The 21352-nt window shown below is 55.2% G+C and overlaps 1 protein-coding gene across 5 annotated transcripts in view; it reads left to right on the top strand.

Moving 5' to 3' along the window:
- Positions 1–21352, top strand: part of Frmd4b (FERM domain containing 4B) — a 188133-nt gene that overhangs the window by 94323 nt on the left and 72458 nt on the right. For all 5 annotated transcript variants that reach the window (XM_076841118.1, XM_076841119.1, XM_076841116.1 and 2 more), the window contains 4 exons: positions 3572–3637; positions 5536–5630; positions 11441–11533; positions 21165–21249. In XM_076841118.1, the coding sequence (XP_076697233.1) occupies positions 3572–3637; positions 5536–5630; positions 11441–11533; positions 21165–21249 (339 nt within the window). The remainder of the gene's footprint in view (positions 1–3571; positions 3638–5535; positions 5631–11440; positions 11534–21164; positions 21250–21352) is intronic.

Below are 21352 nucleotides of genomic sequence, written 5' to 3'. Positions count from 1 at the left end.
CTGACGTAGCGGTCAATGCTGAAATGCCCCCCAGGTCCCCGTGGGGTTCAAAAGTGATTCTGTAGCCAGGCGCGGCGTCACACGCCAAAACCCCAGTGACTCGGGAGGCTGAGGAAGAAGGATCACACGTTCAAGGCCAGCCTCAGCAACTTGGCGAGACCCTGTCTCAAAATGAGAAAATAAAAAGGGGTGGGAGCGGACTTAGGGCTCACCCAGCATGTTCAAGGCCTGGGTTCAGTTCCCAGCACCACAGGAAGACAAGAGTGATTCTGTCCTCAGAGGTAGGACCACGGTGCTTCACGTGCCGGTCCCTGTTGCTGAAATTAGAAGATGGGGACTCAGCAAGAGTCATGTTTTAAAATCAGTAAGAAATGCCTAGTTGGTGTTTCTTTTTTTTTCTCTTTCTGTTTGTTTCCATTATTTTTTTTAAGTTAAAAAAAAAAAAAAAAAGTGACCTGTTGGGAAAAACGTTTATTTGGATGAGATGGTGTTTATGAGCCAGGTGGCCTGTGGACATCGCCGGCAGAGTGGCCTGGGGACAGAGTTCTGAGTCTCAGTCCAGCTCTTACGTTCTTAGGAGCCCCGCGGCGTCCCTCCACTTCCCCGTGTCTGAAGGGAGCGGCTCCTAACCGATGCTCTCTGACAATGACACGAGTCTGCTTCTCCCGCAGTTAGTTCTCTCTGGAAGCAGCGTGAGCTTCAGGCTGCCTGTGAGACGGTCGTCCCTCCCCAGCCATGTGGGTAGCCCCTGGGCAGCGGGCCCTGGGTCAGCTGCCGGGTGGCCGAGGTAGTGCCCCCGCGTGGCGCTGTGTGCCTAGAGCCAGGCCTCTGCTCTCCATGGAGGTACCTGCTGTTTAGACTCCACCTTCAGAGCCACCTGGAACACAGGCCTGGTAACAGAATCACCCCCAGGAAGATGGTCAGTCCAGTAAAGCGCCTGGCACAGGGTCCCGCGGGTCCCTTCTGTCTTGACTCCTGCCACTTCAGCTCTGGGAGGTTTTTCCTGCCACGTGCTGGTTAACTGGCTGACGTGGACCTGCCACTTGTCCTCTTTACAACGGGTCAGTAACGTTGTTCCCGTTAAAAAGCTCTTTATAAAAAGGTGACATGGTATCGATTACCAAAAATGTATTACCTGTTTGTCAGTTTTCAAACAAATAGGGGCTGTGGTATTACGGACCTCAGATGGGGTTCCGTTCACTCCTACGGTTCCGGACTGAAGGCTGCGAGGACATTTCTTATAAGGCAAAGGAAGGCTGAGGCACTTCTCCTAGTAACAGCTCTCGTGACGGACACTGACCAGTCTGTGTGGCTGGGGACTCCTGGGCAAGTTACAGCCCCCAGGGCCCGGGCTTCCTGGTGCCTGCGAGGACCAGGCGCCAGCCCCCGCCCCCCCCCCCCCGGAGCTTCTGCAGAGGCTGGGCATCTATTCAGAACGCGTGTTAGGTGGCAGGCATGTGACTGTCCATCAAGGCCCCTGTTGTCACCCTGTCTCTCTTCCCTGGGGCCACGTGAACTTGCTGGCTCAGAGGCAGGACTCCATGGATCCTGGCAGGTGACACACATGGTGACCAGAGACCACAAACCCACCCAGGGGGTAGGTAGCCACTGTGCCTGGCCAAATCAGGCCCCTGTTCCAGGCCCTACCATGTGAGGAAACAGCTCTCCGCTGAACTTTTATCAGGGGCATCGCCTGGTTTCTAACAGCATTGACTAAGATTTACTCACAAGCTTGGTTTTGAAGAGCAAAATGCGTGCGGCTACTTTCCCACATCCCCCTTAACAAGCAAGTGAGGCTCAGATCGGCCCCAGCCTCCCGGGCCCACCAGCCTCCTGCAGAGGAGAGGGCCTGGTGGGGCAGGCTCACCTCTGTGGCTCTCTGCTCTCCTGGTGTGGCCCGACCTGGGGTCTGGTTTCAGCATACGGTGGCGAGTAGCATGAGGAGGTCATCTGCCGTCCATCCTGAGAGAGCGGAAGCCACGGGTCTGAGGAGCCCACTCCTGCTGGGGGAAGCAGCCGGGGAGTGTGGCAGGGACAGGTGTTTCCTGGGCTCACAGGTGACCCACCATTCCCCAGCCGTGGGCAGAGCTACACCTGCACAGCTCATCCTGACCTTGCTGAGTGTGCACGTGAGGGTCTGGAACGCAGAACCTCAAAAAAGAGCCAAGTTCCCCTGTGCACACAGGGGGAGGCCAAGAAATGCTGGATTGAAAATGCAAGTAGCAAAGCCCCCACTGAACTGAAAAGGGAGATTTTCTTAGTGTGCATGTGTAGATGTATACTGTTATATGTGCACGCACGACACAGACACACACACTGCGTATTGTGGGAGACAAAGTCTGGTGGCCGTTTCCAGGATATCGTATTTAGCCTCAATTGGTTCCTTCCCTTTTTCCCACCCCAATTTTAAAATTAGCCCATCGCATAGATGGTACCCCCGAGTCCTCCAGTTGGGGCCAAGGGCAGCGCTGCGGTTGCGTGTATCAACAGGCGGTCTGCCTGCCCAGGAGCTTGCTAGCCAGGCCCAGCAGCAGAGTAAAGAGCTGCTTGCCACCCGCTGTGGCACCCGTGGTTGATTGCTTGGGGCACCTGGGTATTTCTATCGGTTTGTGTGTATTGCTTTCCGGATGGCCACACTCATCGGGAAGGTATGGAGGACTTCATTTGCAGAACAGTGTGTGCACTATAAGGATGCTGAAGCATTTATATGAACACTTTTTAAAAACCTGTATCTGTACATATCTGAAAATGTTCACAAAAGCAGTCTGTGAGGAGGGTTCTTACACCCACGGGGTGTGATTCCCAAAGACACCGAGGTTCAGAGCTAGAGTTAGTCAAGGACGTGGCTTTCATTCTGTGTATCATCGAAACATTTCCTGAACACTATCTCCCAGTACTGAAATTTTAGAAGATGAAAAATCACATATCATTGGAAATTTATATGTCAAACTACTTTTAACTATGTATCTTAGCTATAAGTGGTGATATTCTAAAAAATATAATAAAAGGAGGGCAAAATTCTTTTTTTTTTTTTTTACTTTGAAATAGGGTCTTGCTAAATTGCTGAAGCTGGCTTTGAATTTTTGATCCTCCTGCCTCGGCCTCCTGAGTCGCTGAAATGACAGGTGGATGCCACCCTGCCCAGCCAGAGGGGCATGATTTTAGAAATGGAGACTTTCCATTTTATCCTGAGTATCCCCTGTTTCTCCTACTTATGCACATGCTGTATTTTTCGGGAAATGCCTTCAAATCGGAAGCATGCTCTATCTGAGAAATAAACCATGGATTCAGGGAGTCCGGCACCTTCACCTGGGAAGGACCTTGTGGGCATTCTCTGGGCTCCCATACACTAAGGCCATTTATCCTGACATTTTGAGTAGTCTTTGCTTTTCATACTCTAATTTAAATCCAAGGTCAGGCTGGTGATAGATCTATTTCTGGCCCAGCCCACTGAGGGACAGAACGCAGCCCGTCTCAGGCTGAGCCCATCTCCTAAGCAGGAAGTGAGCAGCCAGTTTGAGGGTTTGCTGGCCAGCCCACCTAACGCCACGCTGCCGTCTTGTCCCCACAGATGACCGAGGGCAGACACTGCCAGGTGCACCTCCTGGATGACAGAAGGCTGGAGCTGCTGGTTCAGGTAGGCGCCTCCCCGCCTGGCGGCTCGTCCCGGCTCTGCCCTGAGCCTCCAGAGCCTCGTGGTCCGCGTCCAGATGGCTGGCTTACGTGTCCAGGGACTGTGGACTGACGGGGGGGTGGGGGTGGGGGGGGGGGTGGAACGCAGCCTATAAAGTCATGGCCACCAGGGACAGAGGCTTGGAGACTCCTGGGCTCCAACGGGGTCTCTGGCCTCTCTCAACCTCGGGCTGGTAAGTGGGAGCCACTGCAGTCCCCTGAGGGGCTGTCATGTGGTGAGGCCACGTCCTGCTGCTTGGCTTGGCACACCTTTCACACACAGCTGGGAACCAGGGTGACGATGGCCCGGGCTGTGGACTTACAGCCAAACGAAGCTAGACGACACCAGCACTCCGTCAGTGACAGTGCTGTGACCATGCTGTCACAGCCCATGCCCGACTTCCTAGTCACCTGAGGCCCTGTCCACTTTCCTTCTCCAATAGCAAATGTCCAACCTCCACACCACGCTAGTGTCTCCAAGTGGCTCCACCCGGAATCTGTCAAGTGCCACCCTGTTCTGCCCCTTTCCTGTCCCAGGCCCTGCGAGTCCAGCACCAGTCATTATGTGGACATGGGTGGAGTCCACACCGCACTGCCCTCCAGCAGAGCTGGAGCTTCCCCCCAGGCCCATGGGTCAGATCCGGCTTCCGACGGGGTCTCCCTCCGTACACTCTGGTGATGATAGTGATGACACTGTGTAGGAAGGGAGCGGTCACTCCATCCCCAGAAGTGGGCAGCGCGGGCTTCAGGAGCAGGCAGAACTGGATCAAATCCCCGTCCTTCCCAAGAGAGTGACAACACTCTGCCTCAGCTGGCTCACCTAGGTGGTGAAAACACAAAGCCCCGTCTCCTAGGCTGATGGCAAGGGTTAAGAGAGTAAAAGGATATTGTCAGAAATACCGAGGTGCTGCAAGAAATCAAATGCATGCTGGGAAGTGGGTGGGCCAGGACCGAATGTAATTCTGCAGAAGGGGGCGCCCCCACAGGGGATCCAGCCAGCAAGCACATCTGGGAAGGCAGTCTGTCCATCAGCAGTTATCCCTAACAAAGCACTGCCCCTGCTCCTCCTGGGTGGAGTTCAGGAGACAGGGTCTACTTGATTAGCTAATATAAAACTGGGGCCGGCACAGGAAAGAGCCACAGTTGTGATTGGAGACCTGTTAGGGAATTTAAAAATGGCTCCATTCTGGCCTCATGGTTCCCTAAGTTAAGATGGCTCCATTCTGAGCCTCATGGTTCCCTGACTTAAGATGGCTCCATTCTGAGCCTCATGGTTCCCTGACTTAAGATGGCTCCATTATAGATGTGGAAGTCAAGTTCCAGTAAAGGTGTTTAGCTTTGATAGAAAAGACAACGCGAATCTTACAACTGATGTGAGTTCAGCATGATGAGTGGTAATTGGCATTGTTGTTGTTATTTGTTAGTTCTGTAGCCCCCATCCCTCGGGCCTTGAGGCTTTTTAATAGCACTGGGCAAAACTGATCTCACATCTTTTATAGTATCGCAGGTACCTGGGCAGTGAGGCGTTGGGTATTCGCCATCTCGATCACCAGCGTCACGCTGAATATAAAGCCCAACACTGACGCGTTGGTAACACACCGTCACCTTCGAGGGGGAAAGTAAAATAGGTCGTCCATTGAACTGCAGACACACAGTAGTGACACTCTCTCGGGGATGTCCCTACTCCCACCTCCTCTCCTTCCCGCAACTCTTAGAGGCTGGCTTACAGTAGATTCAGCCCATTAGCAAATGCAAGAACCCAGAGGCCGAAGCTGCCCAGGACTATCCAGGGCTGAAGAGGGTAGAGGCTACGAGAGGGAGAGACTAACCAAACAGCTTCTGATCCGGTTTTTATCTCGACAGCCCAAACTTCTGTCCAGAGAGCTGCTGGACCTGGTGGCTTCACACTTCAACCTGAAGGAGAAGGAGTACTTTGGAATAACATTCACAGACGACACGTAAGCCTCTCCGGGTTTCCTTTCTGACCTTTGCCGGGGCTGCCTGCTCGCAGTCGGTCAGGATGAAGGGCAGGGGAGAGAACCCAAGCCTTTGTCCTGCTTGGGTGAAGGACTCCTGTGCAGGATTTCCTCCTAGACAAGGAATTGTGGCCATTTCAAGAATTCAGAGCATCCTTCTGAGGGATTTGGGGATTCGTAGTTAAGTGTTGGTGGATTTGATTTGCCGTCTGCCTCTTCCCGTCTCTGAGTACAGATGGGCTTGCTCACGGCGGGAGAGAGGCACTAGGTTGTTCTTCCCCTTGTATCATGGAAGTGAGTTGATTTTCTGGTATCGATGGCAAGGAAGTTAAAAGGCGAGTTTACAGCCACCTCAGAATTACGTGTATAGGCTGGGTGAGGTGGTGCGTGCCTGGGATCCCACTGCTGGGGAGGCTGAGGCAGGAGGACTGCAGGTTCACAACCAGCCTCCGAAACTGAGGAGACACGAGACGCTGTCTCAAAAGGAAATTAAAGGGGCCAGGGGTGTAGCTTAGTGGGCTCAATGGAACCCAAGTACCCCTGGGTTCAGTCCCCGGTACCAGATAGACAGGCAGGCAGGCAGACGTGGTTCAGTGCAGAACAGACTTTAACTGCGGCCTAGGTCCATTTTATGTTCCCTTTTCACTTTCGGTTTTCTTTTCCCCTTTACTTCCCATTTTTTTATACTAAGTTATCACATTACGGTGTGTGTGGGGGGGGACAATTTAAATCCTCTCTGAAATGAGGCAGGCACTGTAGGTAGAGAATCCTAAACTGTGTAAGCAAATGAACTGGGGATTACCAGTCCCGTGTGTGTGTGTGTGTGTGTGTGTGTGTGTGTGTGCGCGCGCGCGCACGCGCACACTGTGGCAGCCTAGTTTGTCCCCGTCACTGCTTCAGTGGAGTCATGGGGAAACGGTCTCAAGAGGCTGCTTTGAAATCCTTGAGGCCTCCAGGGACTTCCTGCAGGGTGGGCTGGTGGCCTGGGACCTCCCACAAATGCCAACAGCCTCCGGCCACCACCAGACGGAGCCTCAAGATTCGGCCACCTAGGAGATACAGAAAATTCTGAAGACGTGGTCTAGACTCGGGGTTCAGCAAAGCCTAGGGTGTTGGGCCTGCCTGCTCCCTCTGCTGGGCAAAGTAGGAAGTGCAGAGGTCCCTGGGCCACAGCACCCACTGGAAACCCAGAGCCGCTCACGGGAAGCAGTGGTGACAGACGGACGCAGGCTCGTGGGTTGCATCTGGATGTGACAGAGCAGCCGGCAGCCCCAGACCAAGCCACAACGCATGATGACGGAGTTTCGTGGCACAGGCTGTAATTGCCCCAGGCTCTGTAGTTTAGGTGGGGGTCACAGAGAGGCGAGGCCGAAGCCCTGGTTCTGGAGGGCTTCATTGGCTTTGAGTGCCCACCAGCCCCCAGCTGACCCCTCCTGGGTCCCAAGGGGTCAGCTGCGAGCCACACAGACAAGGCCCTGCCCTGGGGGCTTCCTGTTGCCGTGGTGCTATCTGGCAGGACCAGCACCCAGGTCGATGATGAGAAAGCTCCAGCAACTTCAAGCGCCCCGAGGAACATGGTGTGAGAGGTGGTGGCAGGAGAGGCAGGGGGCGGGGGGCCTGGATGGCTTCTCGGAGGGGGCGGAGGATGGAAAGTCAGAACCAGCTCTGCAAAGGCATTCCCAAAACAGCCAGTGCATAGGTCCTGGGGCAGCTCATTTTGTGGTTTATTTACTTATTTTTCTGGTTAGCTTTTTGAGAAAGAAAAAAGGTAGTATGGCAAGCGCAGAGATCTCAATGAGGTGAGGCGTGTGAGGGCAGCTGTTTGGCTTTGAGGCCCAGGTCTCTCCTCTGTACCAGGGACCTCATCCTCTCTATAGGGGGAGCGCCACAGGAGGACCCGTGATAGGCCGCCAGCATGGGATCCTAGTAGCAGATCAAGGAGGCTCAGGCTCTGAAGGGCTGCCGTCCTACCCTCAGCCATCACAGAGGGACTCTGTGCGGAGTCTGCAGGACGTCCTGGCCTCTCCCGGGAGGCACGCTGGACGGGGCACTGTGTTGTTTTTTTTTCTTTTTCCTTTTTATTCACCAGGCTGTGGACTGGACCTAGGGACACTCTGCTGCCAGGCTACATCCCTACTTTTTTTAATTTTTTAAATTTTGAGACGGGGTCTCGCCCAGGCTGGCCTCCAACTTGCGATCCCCCCGAGTGGTGAGTTCCTGGGATTGCAGACCCCTGCCACAGCACCTGGGGCAGGTGGATGAGATGGAGGGGAGGCCGGACCACCCCAGGCAAGAGTCGTCTGGGGGTACACGCAGGGACGTGTCCCGAGCGGGGTGCTGAGGATGCCGCACAGGGCGGGAACGGGATCTGTGACTGCAGTGTCGGGGTTCCTCGGGCCCCAGGCTCACAGTGTGCTGGAGAAGAGGGTCCCGGGCACTCGGACGCTCAGCTGAACGCCAGCCGGACAGAGACCAAGCAGCCTCTACACGTTAGAGCTTCCTAGACAGAAAAGCAGGCCCCGCGGTCGGCCCCGGCCTCGCCCTCTGTCCCCGCGTCCTATCTGCAGCCACTCCTGGGGAAGCGTGGTCTGTGGGCCCCCTTCCTGTGCAGCCTGGGCTCCGGCAGTGGAGGCCCAGGCCTCTCAGGCCCTGGGTCCAGCGTGTCCTCCAGATCCTGCTGCAGCACCGTGTGCTGGTGAATCATGTGGGGAGGGGCCTGCCGGCTCTGGGGCTGCTTGTTTTCAGAGCCGGGCTTTGTGGTGGGCAGGGAAGAGCTGGCCACTTCCACCTTCCGGGGGACACACCTAGAAACCCGCTTCTGTCTGAGGATGTCTCCAGGAGCGTCTCGGTCACAGGCCTGGCCCTGCTGCTTGGGTAAATATTTTTGGAAAGCGTTTTCTTTCTGCACTCCCTGTCGCCCCCATAAACCGCTGCGTGGGGCCCCTCCCAGGACCGTCGGAGCTCATTTGCCAGCCCAGATGCCACATCAGCGGTGCCTTTGGTGAACGTCTGTAAATAGAATCGAAGGAGCATTTGTCAGTGAAATTGGCTGCTGTGTGCACCCAGTGCTCTGGCTCAGGGGAGATGGGCAGGCCGACTGCCCTGCGTGGTGGAAGGGTCCTGAGCCCAGACAGGCAAACACAGGCCCGCAGAGGGAGGCCGAGTCCCCAGAGCTGGCCATGCAGGGCGGGATCCGCCACTAGAGGGCAGCCTGGCCCTCCGCACCCAGGGCAGTCCTTCCTCACCCTGGGAAAGGCTGGGTGAAGAGATGGCAGATGGACGCAACCCTGGCTTCTGGTCACTGTCCCCCAGCCGTGCCTGAGACTGAAGGGATTCGGGTCAGAAGGACAGCATTGGGTTATGGTCGCCCACCTACAGGACTGGACGCACCTGTCTTTGTAAGTTGATTCCATCTCTTCTATTTGCTGATGGAAACTCTTGAAAAGGCAGGTTAGACTGATAACCCCGGGGGGTGGAACTGGGGGTGCCCTTCATCTGTTCATTCTTCAAGATGTTTTCCAGTTGTTAGGATTACAAGTTCACCTTAAAAATATGATTTCTGACGTGCACTTTTAATTTTTTATTTTACATTACGTACATGTGACTCTCCATGGAAAAATGCTCAATGCCCTGGTGCTGGCCCTACAGACCCCCCACTGCAACCCTCCTACAGGGTGATAGCACCAGCCATGGGCTCTGTCTCCAGGGCTGCGGCTTCCTCTGAATGTCGCGGCGTGGCCTTCCACCTGTGCCTCTGTGGCCGGCTGGCCGTGTGTTGGCGGCACTATCCACCCGCGTCCCGCCCCCTGGCACATAACTCATGCAGGTTTGTGAGAACAGCGCAGCGTGTGAGCTGCTGCACACACTTCCACAGGGAGGGGACCCAGGGCAGCCCAGAGCCTGCTGCATCTGCCCTGAGAAAGGCGTTCAGACTTGACCCCACACAGCGTTCCGTGTGTTTTAGGAGGACACGAGATCAGCTCTGAAATTCGAGCGGGTCTTCCAATCACGGCATCCTCAACGTGACAGAAGACAGTGTCAGAATCCCTGAGCCTCGGGCCTCTGTTTTATTTTATTTTATTTCCTTACTCACAAAAGCTGTGGCTTACGTTCTGCCCCTCACCTTATTTACCCACGGAATGTTCTTCTAAGGAACTCTCGGACAGTTGTCGGCAGCCTTGGGGGTTGATCAAGGAAACAGTCACACTTTTGAAATGGTGGTATTTGCAGATAAATGGATGGCGCGGGAGAATGTCATGCTAAGCAAAATGAGCCCGTCTCACAGAACCAAAGTCTGTTCTGTCTGCTACGCAGACGCTGATTCACAATCGGGGTGGGGTAGGGAAGAACAGAGGTGCTTTGCATTAGACCGGGAGGACTGGAGGGAGGGAAGAAGGATAGTGGAATGAATAGGACCTTACTACCCTGTGTGCACATGACTGCACGGCAGGCGAGATTCTCCATCACGTGCAACCAGAAGAATGAGAAGTTCTACTCCGTCTGTGTGGGATGCCTCAAAGTGCATTCTGCTGTCGTGTGTAAATAAACAACGAACTTTTAAAAAACTGGCAAGTGGCAGACGGAGCCTCAAGTTACTCTAGAAGCTGATCAGTCCCCTAGTTTCATTTTCTCCTGTGCGGAAGGTCCTGGGTTCAAATCCCAACTCTGCCACTTTCCTGGGTCATATTGAAGGTTCCAGCAGGATTAGCGAGGCGTAGCTGCTCAATAGACAGTGGCTAGTATCACCTACCCTGTTATTTTCCTACCTACTTAAAATGAACACAGCTTAGAAGTTTCTGGTTTTGCATTTTAGTTAGTTGCGATGCCCCCCAAGAAGGCCCATTATGGATTTTGTGGCAGTTCGACACTCCCCTGCACCATCAGCGTGTTCTTAAATTGGGTTTTCTGGGAACAATGGGAAAGGTCCCCAAATTCGGGGACTAGACAGGCAACCTTGGCAGCCTGTACACAATACAGAGGGCCCTCGGCCCTGGGCTCCCTAATAGACAGCACTGTTATACCCACGAACCTGCTGGGGCTCTTGATTAAATAAACACAGTTTGAATATGACTGAGTCCCCGTGTGCGCACAGAAGCGGCCCCCGAGGAGAATCAGCCCTGTCGATTTTCAAAAGCTACGGTATTGTTAGCTGTGAGTTTGACTTCATTAAACCAGAAGTCTGCCCTTCTTAACTAGAACACTTTGCCTTTCATACTTAATAAGAATCTAGAAATTAATATGCTGCCCGGCAGTTTAACTCCCCCCCCAAAATCAGTGTGATCAGTTTCTTATTCTCTTGCAGATTTTTCACAAATGCGTGCACACATATATGTTAATTCTTCTTATTGATTTTAAAAAATAGTGATATACTGTACTTAGGGTGCTGCATCTTGCTCTCTTGTTTAGTATCGTACCTTGCAGTTTCTTCACAGTGCGTGAGTAACCGGGCTCTGCACCCCACCCCGCTCCTCTGTGCTGCGTTGTATTTCACTACGGTTCTAGATACCCACTGTAGCCGTGCCCTGTATGACATGGACCTATTTGTGGTCTTTTACTATGAGAAATAACGCCACAGGGAGCGACTTTACACGTGGTCCTCTTTTCAAATGCACAAGTTAACCTTGATCAGCTCCCTGGGCCGGAGCAGAGGGGTCCGTGGTTTTCAAGCACCGGCCCTTCACAGGGGGCCAGGGCCGCCCTCTGCCTTCAGTGCCCGCAGCTCCCGCTCAGCTTCCCAGCGCCCCGCGTTGCCGAAACTTCCACCGACCCTTCTCCTCACTCTGCCCTCACAGGGGCCAGCAGAACTGGCTGCAGTTGGACCACCGAGTTCTGGACCATGATCTGCCCAAGAAGCCGGGCCCAGCCGCCTTGCAGTTTGCCGTCAGGTACGTACGTGTGGCCGTGGCCAGCGGTTCCTGTCTTCTCTGCGTCTGTGTTTTGCTTTTGAACACTTCTGGTGGTCAGAGATGGTGCATAAAAAGAGGAGAGACCTATCAAGAGGGGGTGTCCATGGTGTGGGTCGGACGGAGCTAGCAGGGCTACTTCCTGTGAAGAGACGGGGAGACTGGCCTGCCTGCATTCCCAAGGCTTCTCCGACACCGAGCCTCACAGACATGAGAGGTGTGTCTGACAGCAGCAGCCTGTTTTCTCTTCCATATCCTTTAGGGTCCTTATCACTTGAAGTACGGCAAACAGTTGTTGTCACATCGTATGTTGGGGGGATGTTTTCTGAAGACCACTGGATCTTTTAGTTTCGTGCCTTAATTGGAACAGAGGGTCCAGTGCAGACAAGTGCTCGCGGGAGGACTCGTCCTAAGAGCTCAGAGGTCTGAATTCTGTTTGCAAGCGAGACCTGGGCTGGCTGCCCGAGCTCTGCTCAGACGCAGCCCTTGACGGAGTTGTGAAATGGATGCACTTAACCAGTCGGGTTTCTCACAGCCGGTCAGCCTGCACATGCTTTAGCCTGAATCATTAACAACCCCAGGTAAACAGAGTGGGGTAGGAAGTCACTCCCCTGTTCTTCTGCCCAGCTCAGGACACAGAACGTCATGGTGGAGCTGAAAGCCCCTTCGCGGGTGCCGCTCCCCCAGCCCACGTTGGGTGAAAGGGCTTCAGGATAGTTTGTTCTCCTGGTCTGAAGCCAAGTCTGATAAAATGAACAAGTAGGTGAGTAAGTAAGCTAAGGTGGTCATTTTCTCATCAGTCGAACCTACTTCGGCTGCGTCAACCTGGAGAACGGTCCTGTACCTGAGAGGGTGCTAATTTGGGGGCGGAACAAACGCACTCAATTTCATAATGGTGGAAACGCTTTTTCCTTATCATACTTATTTATTTATTTTACTAAGTGATTTCACTATAATGACCTGGGAAAATCACGCTGGACTTTTACAAAGACCTTTTTGTGTTTATTCAGTCTTTTCCATGAAATCAACAAGTGTGAGAATAACCTGTCCTCCCCGCCTTTTCAAAGAGTATCTTTTTAAATATGATTTGCTGGTGATTGTGGGGGTTTGTGGCTCCTCCTGCAGCGGATGCCGTTGACAATCCCTAGTTGCTGTTTTTTTTTGTTTGTTTTTATCTTTTTCTTCCAAAAGTCCAGTTGGGATTTTTCTCCTTACGGGAAGTCCTGCTGTGCTTTGTCTTTTCTTTCCTGTGTGTGTGTACGTGAGTGAGGTGCTGGGCAGAACCCAGGGCCTCGTGCGTGCGTGCTGGGCACAGGCTTTACCCCTGAGCCTCACCCAGCCCCTCGGAAGTCATATTTAAAGCCCAGGAAGGAGGTGGCACAGCGGTGACCTTTGCAGGAACAAATCAGCAGAGCAGCGTGAGCTTCCCGGAGAGGGCGTGGGGCGCACGCTCGCTGCCTGGAGGTGGAGGACAGGGAAGGCCAGCAGCCAGCCAGAGATGACCGCTGCGCCTGGTCATGAAGCGGAGCCAGGGAACAGCCAACTCTCACCCCCACGCTGCGGGGCGAGCACCGTGTCCAGCACAAGAGGAATACGCTGTTTCGTAGAGAATCACGTTACTGCGCTCAGCTTTTGGAACTCTGTGTGTACGCAGAGCAGAGGGTCCATGTTGCCCAGCCCCCCACCCTCCCTGGCCCCTCCACTTGGCCCCATCTTGGAGACAAACAGGACGAGTGGTTGGGGGCTGTTTTCCTGTAGGAGACCCCTCCCTTGGCTCCCAGACCCCTGGTGTTTGCCCTCCTGTGATTCTGCTCTCCTGTCGCCTACCCAGCACACGGGCTGGTGCCCGCCACAGGTGACCAAGCTCAGGCAGCAGCGGGCACATGGGTGCTGCTTCTGGAGCATCACGTGGGGCGAAGGAAAGCACTGTGTCCTTGGAGGACCTCGCAAGCTCCCTTGTTTCATAGCCATATTTCTACCCGAGTTCTCGACAGCCTCTGTCTGGTCCACCTCAGGTCTGACCGTCTCTTCCACCGCGGCCCCGGGATTCCAGAGGGGCCTGCGCCTTGTTCCAGAGCTCAGCGCGTCCTCAAGTGCTATCTCAGAGGCTCCCACAATCGCCCCGCGTTACTTTCCCCTTAATCGCTTGCGTGTTGGGACGCTTATCTAGATTTTCACGGAGTCCGTCCTCCCAACGAGATCATGAGATCATTATGGTCTGTGTTATTATTCCAATTAAATTGTGGTCGTCACTCCCCATTAAATTCATGATAAAGCAAAAGCCCACACCACAGAAGTCGGCAAACCGACCACAGGCACCGAGTGTCACGGGGCTCTGGGGCTCGCCAAGGTGGCCGTCACACAGCCCAGGGAAGCGGGGCCCCCGTGAGGTTCTCCGTCCTCCCAAGCAGAGGAGACAGAAGAGACACCAACGGCTCCCCCAGGCTAGAGCTGCAGCTGTCATTTGGTTCTGCTTTGAGGACCCTCGGTGAGATGGCTCACCCCGACACACTCTTGCATCAGGAGATCGATGTCACCTGCCCAGGAATGGGGAGCACAGAGCCCTCCGACCCAGGCCTAACCCCGGCCACTGGGAAGCTAAGGCAGACAAAGGACGTGCATCACTGCTGCTGTTAGGGCAGACAGTTAGAAATACCCAGGTGCCCATCGTGGAGGTGGACAGTGAGTTACGGCACGTTTACAGCAAAGGAGTCACTTAACCAAAGAGACGGGATGGAAAACGACCTGGTGTTTCAGAGTTCTTCAGAGGGACCGCCAGAGCAGATGGAGTCATCTCGGGAAATTCTTCAAACTGCAGTTACCCCCTCTCAGCCCCAGTCCCCCACTGCCGCAGTCTCTGGCTGGGCACAAATCACGAGTCTCCACACAGCTTGTAGATTCAAACAGCAATTCTTTATTCCCGAACTCACACCGGCCTTCTACAAACACGTTCTGGGGAAATCCACGTTCTCTGCCCAAATCCACACTCTGCCCAAATTCACTGGGCTTCTGTCTCCCAAAAAATACTGTCTGACCCTAAGAACTCAAGAGGAACTCAGCAGCAGGATGCGCCCTATTCTAAAGTGGGAACACCCTAATCTCCTATTATGCTAAACCAGGAACACCCTAACCTGGTCCTTGAGCAAGGTCACCTTACATGCAATGTCCTGCAAAATGTCCTATTTCCATGAGTCCTTCCACTAAAGAAACATGGGGGTACGCTGGCAAGGAAATTGTCATACCTACTTGGCTGATGGCTCCCAGCCCCCCACTCGCCCAGGACCCTGCCCACGTTCTGATGCAGTGCCTGCTGGGGGGGGGGGGGCGGCTGTGTCCCCAGGACCCTCTCCCCTCCCCTCCCCGTATGAATCAACGACTGATGACATCCTTCACCTCTCTGCGTCACCGTCTGGAAGAGGCCGTCCCAGGCTGGGGGCTTCGCTTCTTCCTGACCCCTTTGGTCATTGGCTCCTGCGAGGCGCCCTGCCCGTGGGCAGGTGGACAGTGAGCAAGGCAGAGGCCCCGCCAGCGTAGTCAGCTCATGGACACGGCCTTCCTTGGGTCACTTGGACAATGGGCTCCTCTGCCGTGTAGCTGCTGAGTTCCTACCACGGAGCTGGCCCTGTGCTGGACGCTGGGGACACAGGCAAAGAGTGACCAGCCCTGCTCTCCCTGTAGCCTCGAGGGAAGAGGCCGGCACTCACTCAGGTGTATGTGTAGGCTGTCTGAGGGAAGGGATTCCGGAAAACATACCTCAGGGAGGGGCTAGGGAGCCTCAGGGACGCCCGGGCTGCCACAGGGTCTCCGTGCTCCAACAGCTTCTCAGAGAAGTTGGCGTTGGACAAAGACCCCGGGGAGAAGAGGCTGGAGCTGTGCAGATCTCTGGGAGGGTTATCCCACGCGGGGACGAGCCGGTGTGCAGGCTGCGAGGCAGGAACGTGCCTGCGCGAACAGCCCCCGGCCGTCCAGCGTCTGGAGAGATCCCTAAAACAGAGGCCTGTGCTGCCTGGCATCGGGCCTGTGAGTTGTGACCTGTGGTCAGCAATTCCCATTTCGCCCAGCCTCCCGCTGGCTGCAGCCTTAGGGCAGAGTGGAGGGGTCTGGGACCCTGAAAGATGAGCTGAGAAGCTTTTGCAACAATCCAGGCCTGAGATGAATCTAGAAGGAGATTGTGCAAGACCTTCTAGAAACGTAAGAAAACCCTGAGTCGTATGCACAGTGTCTTTCGGTGCATGCACAGAAAGACACCCTACAGCTGGCCCCCGAGATGCGGCCTCTCCCCTGACACATGGTAGAAGCCCTGGGACAGGCACCGGCTGAGCACTTGACCTGAACCGTCTCGTTTACTCCTGACCTGAACACCGAGCTCCTACAGATGCGAGGGGCAAGTCAGTCTCTGGCTCACGTCCCCTTGATGCCGGACACAGCTCTGACAGGGGCGGCTTCTGCAGGGAGAAAAGAAGCCGAGGCAGGAGTCGGCCTCCCTCTCTGGCTCAGCGCTAGGCCTTTGCCTTTCCTCCAGTTACAAAGTCTCAAAGATACGTGCTCCGTGTGTGTGTGCAAGGGATGTGTGCATAGACGCACCGTAGTTTATTTATGGGCCTTAATTTATTTAGCCGGCTCTCCAATTCCACGTGAGCCCAGACTCCCCCGGGTTCCTGGGACTTCTCTGGGGCTGGGTGTGTTATCTTCAGCGGAGAATTATCTTTGGCAAACACATGGCCTCTGGGGTAATGCAGCCCAGATGTGAGCGTTTAAAAGCTTGATAGTGAGTGACAAGCGGCTTGAAATAGGAGTGCAAGGACTGGGCCTGACCTCCTGGGAAACCTCCCGCTGCCCCGGAGCAGGGCAGCCAGGGGCCGCTGGGCTGGTACCACCCAGCTCCGTCCCCGCAGGATCTTTAACTCTTCTGAATGCCTCTCGCCTGTTTTCCTTTTGTTCTTCCTTCTCCCGAGCTTTCCTCCTCCCCTTTCTAAGTCACCTTTGCTGTGTCCTAGGATGGTAGTGACTTGCCACTTGTCCTCGGTGGCTCAGAGCAGAGAACTCTCCACCGTGGTGGGGAATTTGAGGAGAAAATGTGAAGCAAGACTGCTCCCGCCTTGTCAAAAAAATATTTTTTTTTTTTCCCAAACAGCCGTGTACCTGTAACAGGTAGAGACTAGGGTGACGAGAGAAATTCAGTGACACAGGCAGTAATGCTCCTGACAGGAGTGTGTGCACAGCGACACTCACCTGTAGTCTCAGCAGCTCAAGAGGCTGAGGCAGGAGGATCACAAGTTCAAGGCCGGCCTCGCAGCAGCAACTGAGCCAGACCCTGTCACAAAATTAAAAATAAAAAGGGCTGGGAGTGTAGCTCAGTGGTTAAGTAACCCCCTGGGTTCAATCCCAGTGCCAAAAAAAAAAAAAGAATTCCTGTTACATTCCAGGTGAAGGAAGTGGACCACTGGGTAGTGCTGCACGGCTCGATGGCACTGTTGCAAACTCTGCACACGTAGAAAGAAGTTTGAGATGTTAGCAAGAATCACTTTCGTTTTTCTTCTTCGGCTTATTTTTTCCTGCTACAATAAAACAATTACTTGAGTAAATATTTTTAATTCAGCGTGAAAAGTAATAAAAGAAAAATGAGATACCACGTTTGTGGCTGGGTAGTCACGAGTTACTTAGAGCTCTCAGGGAGTAGGAAATTTACGGGCACACTCAGACAGGGGAGTTCACCTTTTCAGGAGGAACGTGATTTAAAAGCCCAGAGAATTCCTGGATTCCTCCTGCAGGGGCCCTGGGAACCAGCCGGAGCTCCCCCGCGCTCCATCTGGGGGCTCCATCTGGGGATGCAGTCAGAGGGCCCCCGAATGTCCGTGAGAACGTCCAGACTGCTGGCCAGCAGCCCCCGCCTGTGAGCATCCCACTCCTAGGGAGTTGGAGAGACACAGAGCCCCCGATCCTGACTCCAGTTTCTCACTGAGCTCCTTGGTCAGAAGGCAGAAACCAAGTGTGGAAAGGCGCTCACACTCTCTGAGACCTGGGTCCTGCGCTTTGGTACTCCTGGCATTTCCAACTTTAGGAGACAGCCTGGGGGTCCACAGACGTGTGTGCCTAGGTGTGTCTCGGGCAACGAGGCAGGAAGCCTCAGGTGACCTAAGGATTCGTAATGGGGGGACAGAAGAAGGTAGAGGACAGGTTCTCCATCGAGGCCTTCGGGCAGGGTGTCCGTGGCAGCAGGCCCTCCTTTGTGGTGGAGAGCCCTGCTGGGCTGCAGGGATTCCGCAGCCCCCTCGGTGCCACCCACTGAGGCCAGGAACGTGCCGCAGCCTGACAGTCAAAGCCGCCTTCACGGTGCTAGCCCCAGCCGGCCACTGAGCCGTGCCTCGGTGCCCTTCTTGGCTGCAAGCCCAGCTCTTCTCAGCCACATGGCTTTGGGCACCCTGGACACATTCAAACTGGGGGTGGTACCCCTCTGGGGCTGTTGGAGGAGCCCATGTGAGCGATGGAGCATTCATCATGAGCTACCAGGCTTGGGTCGGACCCATTCTCCTTTGTCCTGGGGGGAGGCCCCCAGCCCGGATCCCCATTATTCTCCATGCCCACTGTCCCCTCCCTGAAGGACTGACCCCCGCAGGTGGCCCTTGGCTCTGAAGCCCAGGCAGGGGGAAGGGCTTTGCTGGCAGGGGACACGGAGCAGCAGGTAGTGCGGCTATTAGGACTTCTCCAAGACTGCTGTCCACCCAGGGATGACAGGAACCGCTGGACTCCCAAACGCTGGGGAGGGTGAAACCTCCTGAATTGGACTTCAGCCCTCGGTGTGCATCTGGAGACCCAGGATGGCTCTGGGGTGGAGCCCAGATGAGTGATCAGCAGGTCTCCCTGCTCGGAGTCGGGATCAGGGCAATAGCAATCTACGGAGGTCTGAGACGATCTGCAGGCTGAGGAACCCCAAGGAGGACTTGGCCCACAGACCTAGCAATGCCCCCAGGGCAGAGCACAGGCAGTCCTGCCGGGTTCAAAGGCCCAGCAGACCAAGAAATCCGCTCATCCGGGGACCAGAGAAGACCTAACAGGTGAGGAGAGTCCTGTTCTGTGTGGAGACAGATACTTTTGTAGCCTTTGCTTCCTTCAGACAAAGAGCCTGGGAAAGACACTTAGTTTCCATTCTGGATTTTACTGTCCACGTTTTAAAGAGGTTCCCGGCTGGGTCCATGCATTTTATCATAGTCCGTCTCCACCGAGCGCGGGCTGCTCCACCGTGTGCCCCTCTAGGTTCCGCACATGGGAGACCCCGCTCGTTTCTCTGGGGCGTGGACCAGAGTAAGAGGAACACAGAGAGCAGAGCAGCTGGCCCCAGCACCGAGCTTGGGATCCACATGACTCTTCCCAGCTCCGTAGTAGTGACTTCGGCCTCCAGTAGGCACCAAGGTGAACGTGAAAGCCGCCTAAATCCAAGGACAGCCCGCCAGAACAACAGGGCTTGCTCTCTGACCGCCGTGTCCAGTCCTCTGGCTGACATCCTGCATGTTGTCACCATGATGTCCCACTGATGGGCGGTCAGGTGAGCCATCAGGAAAGACAGAAGATGCTCACGGGAGAAGCTGGAAAGGTGGCAGCAGAGCTTCTCGGAGCAGCTGCTCTTCCCCAGAAAGCATCCTTTGTGACGCTGTTTGAAGTTTAACTACCCCTCTGGGTTTGTTCCAAAGCTGAAAATTTAACCCTGGGCATCAACGGAACAGCATCCTGGAGAAATCCCCTCTCCCCCTCCAGTGCACGTGAAGAAAGCAAACAGTGTGTTTTCAAAAAGGGCTGGAACAGACGGCCTTTATCCTGTGAGTCTGGGGTGGTCCGTTGGCTTCCACGAAGGGGTCCTGGGCACTGATGGGCTGCCGTCCTCGGCCCTGGCAGCCGTGGTCCAGGTAGAGCAACCTGCATGGAAGGAGGAGACCCTGGTGACAGCCAGCTCTGCCTTGGTGAAGGCCACCTTGTGACAGTACAGCACGTAGGACTGGGGTCGTGGCTCAGGGGTAGAGCCCTCGCCTGGCACGGGTGAGGCCCTGGGTTCAGTCCTCAGCACCACCTGGAAAGGCACAAAGTGAAAAATCCATTGGCAACTAAAATCGTTTCAAAAGAAAGAAAGAAAGTCCAGCGCATCGTCCAGAAAAGACACCGCTCCTGGCATCATCCCCCCAGCCTGGACCTGTCTGTGTTCAGCAGAGGCTGTGTCCTCCTGGCCCTCGGAGCGGCCAATCCCAGCACCTCCTCTGGTCTTTCTGACAGAAGCGACATCACAGGGTCTCCGTGGTGAGAACCAGCTCAGTGCCTACCTGTCCCAGGTGTCTCATGGGACCCCCCAGGTAGGCGTCACTGTCTTCCACTTTACAAGCCAGGGGACTCACTACCCTTCCTCAGTGACACCCAGTTCTAGATCCAGGGAGGAAAGGCTTGGTGAGCGATTGCTGTTGAGATTGTTGAGCATCTGACACACGTTATCAAAGCTGATCTTTCCAGAGTCCCATGAGGTCAGTAGGGTCCTGGCACCCACCTTAGACCAGACCTGGAAGATGAGTCATGTGGGCCCCAGGCCACACGCCTGGTGACCCCAGAGGTGGGGTGGGGTGCTCAAGGTCGCCTCGGGGCTTCCCCACCCACCCAGCTCGTGGGGCGAACCCCGTGAGTAAAGGCAGAGGCTTTATTCTCCTCCCTGTGGAATTTTCCTAATGATTCCACGTCACAGGGTGGCGCTTTCGAATGATTTTACCGTCTCGGTGATAAGATCGCCACAGCCTCTCGGCTGGCTGCGTTTCATTACTGCTGAGAGGGGCCCAGAGCCATTCCTCACGCCCCTCCAGCCTTGCGTCATCTGCACTTTCTCCAGCTCCAGAGCAAGCGCCCTTCCAGGCCCCAAGCTGCGCGCTGGCTGGGGCGCCTGGTTCCCCACGTGGAAAACCTGTGGCCTCAGCTCAGGCCCAGGGGTCCCTACAGACTCAGCTGCTCCCCTCCCTCTGCCGAGGGACAGAGCCTGTGACACCGTTTGAACCGGCAAGATCCTAGAAAGGGGGCCCTGGAGAGGCGCTCGGTACCCTGATCTGCAGGAGAAAAGAGCGAGATTGGCGGCTGCGGAGAGCTGGGCTCCCAGCCAGGGAAAACCCAGGCCTAGGAGGAGCCTGGGGTGGGGGTGGGGGTCTCCGGGTGACCTGGAGCTCTCTGACATGGGTCGAGCAGTGGGGGCCCGGGCCACCCCAGCCTGACACCTCTGAGCCTCGAGGGTCCCCTGTGCAGAGCGTGCTCAGCCGCCTGCCTTCAGCGCCGCACCCCGACCCCCACCCCGGCTTTGCGTGAAGCTCTCCGGGGTGTTCCAAGCTCCCCAGAGCCCATGTCAGAGAATCCGCACGCGGGTGTGTGGCAGCTGCGTGCATGTTGAGCCTCCCTTGGTCTCGCCCTCCAGCCCACAGAAGCATGGCCAGGGGGATTCTGTCTGCAGGTACCTGTTGTACAGGTGGACGGGAAGCACACAGGTTGCCTGGTTCCTCTGTCTTGCTGCAGGGGCACGCGCCATGAGGCCACGCAGTATCCTGCCGCGATGACAAGGGAATAAATCTAAGAAACAACCCCCTGTGCTGTCTTTCAGGTTTTACATCGAGAGCATATCGTTTCTAAGGGAGAAAACCACCATGGAGCTGTTTTTCCTGAACGCCAAGGCCTGCGTGCACAAGGTAGGACCATCTGCCTGCTGGCCTCGCTCACTGAATGCCACCAGGGCCAGGCCACCTTGAAAGTAAGAAGAGTCCACTGTCCTCTGCGTATTTCCTACCCGCC

The sequence above is a fragment of the Callospermophilus lateralis genome, chromosome 20, assembly GCF_048772815.1.
Source record: "Callospermophilus lateralis isolate mCalLat2 chromosome 20, mCalLat2.hap1, whole genome shotgun sequence".
NCBI classification, from domain to species: Eukaryota; Metazoa; Chordata; class Mammalia; order Rodentia; family Sciuridae; genus Callospermophilus; species Callospermophilus lateralis.
This window is presented reverse-complemented; position numbering and strand designations above follow the sequence as displayed.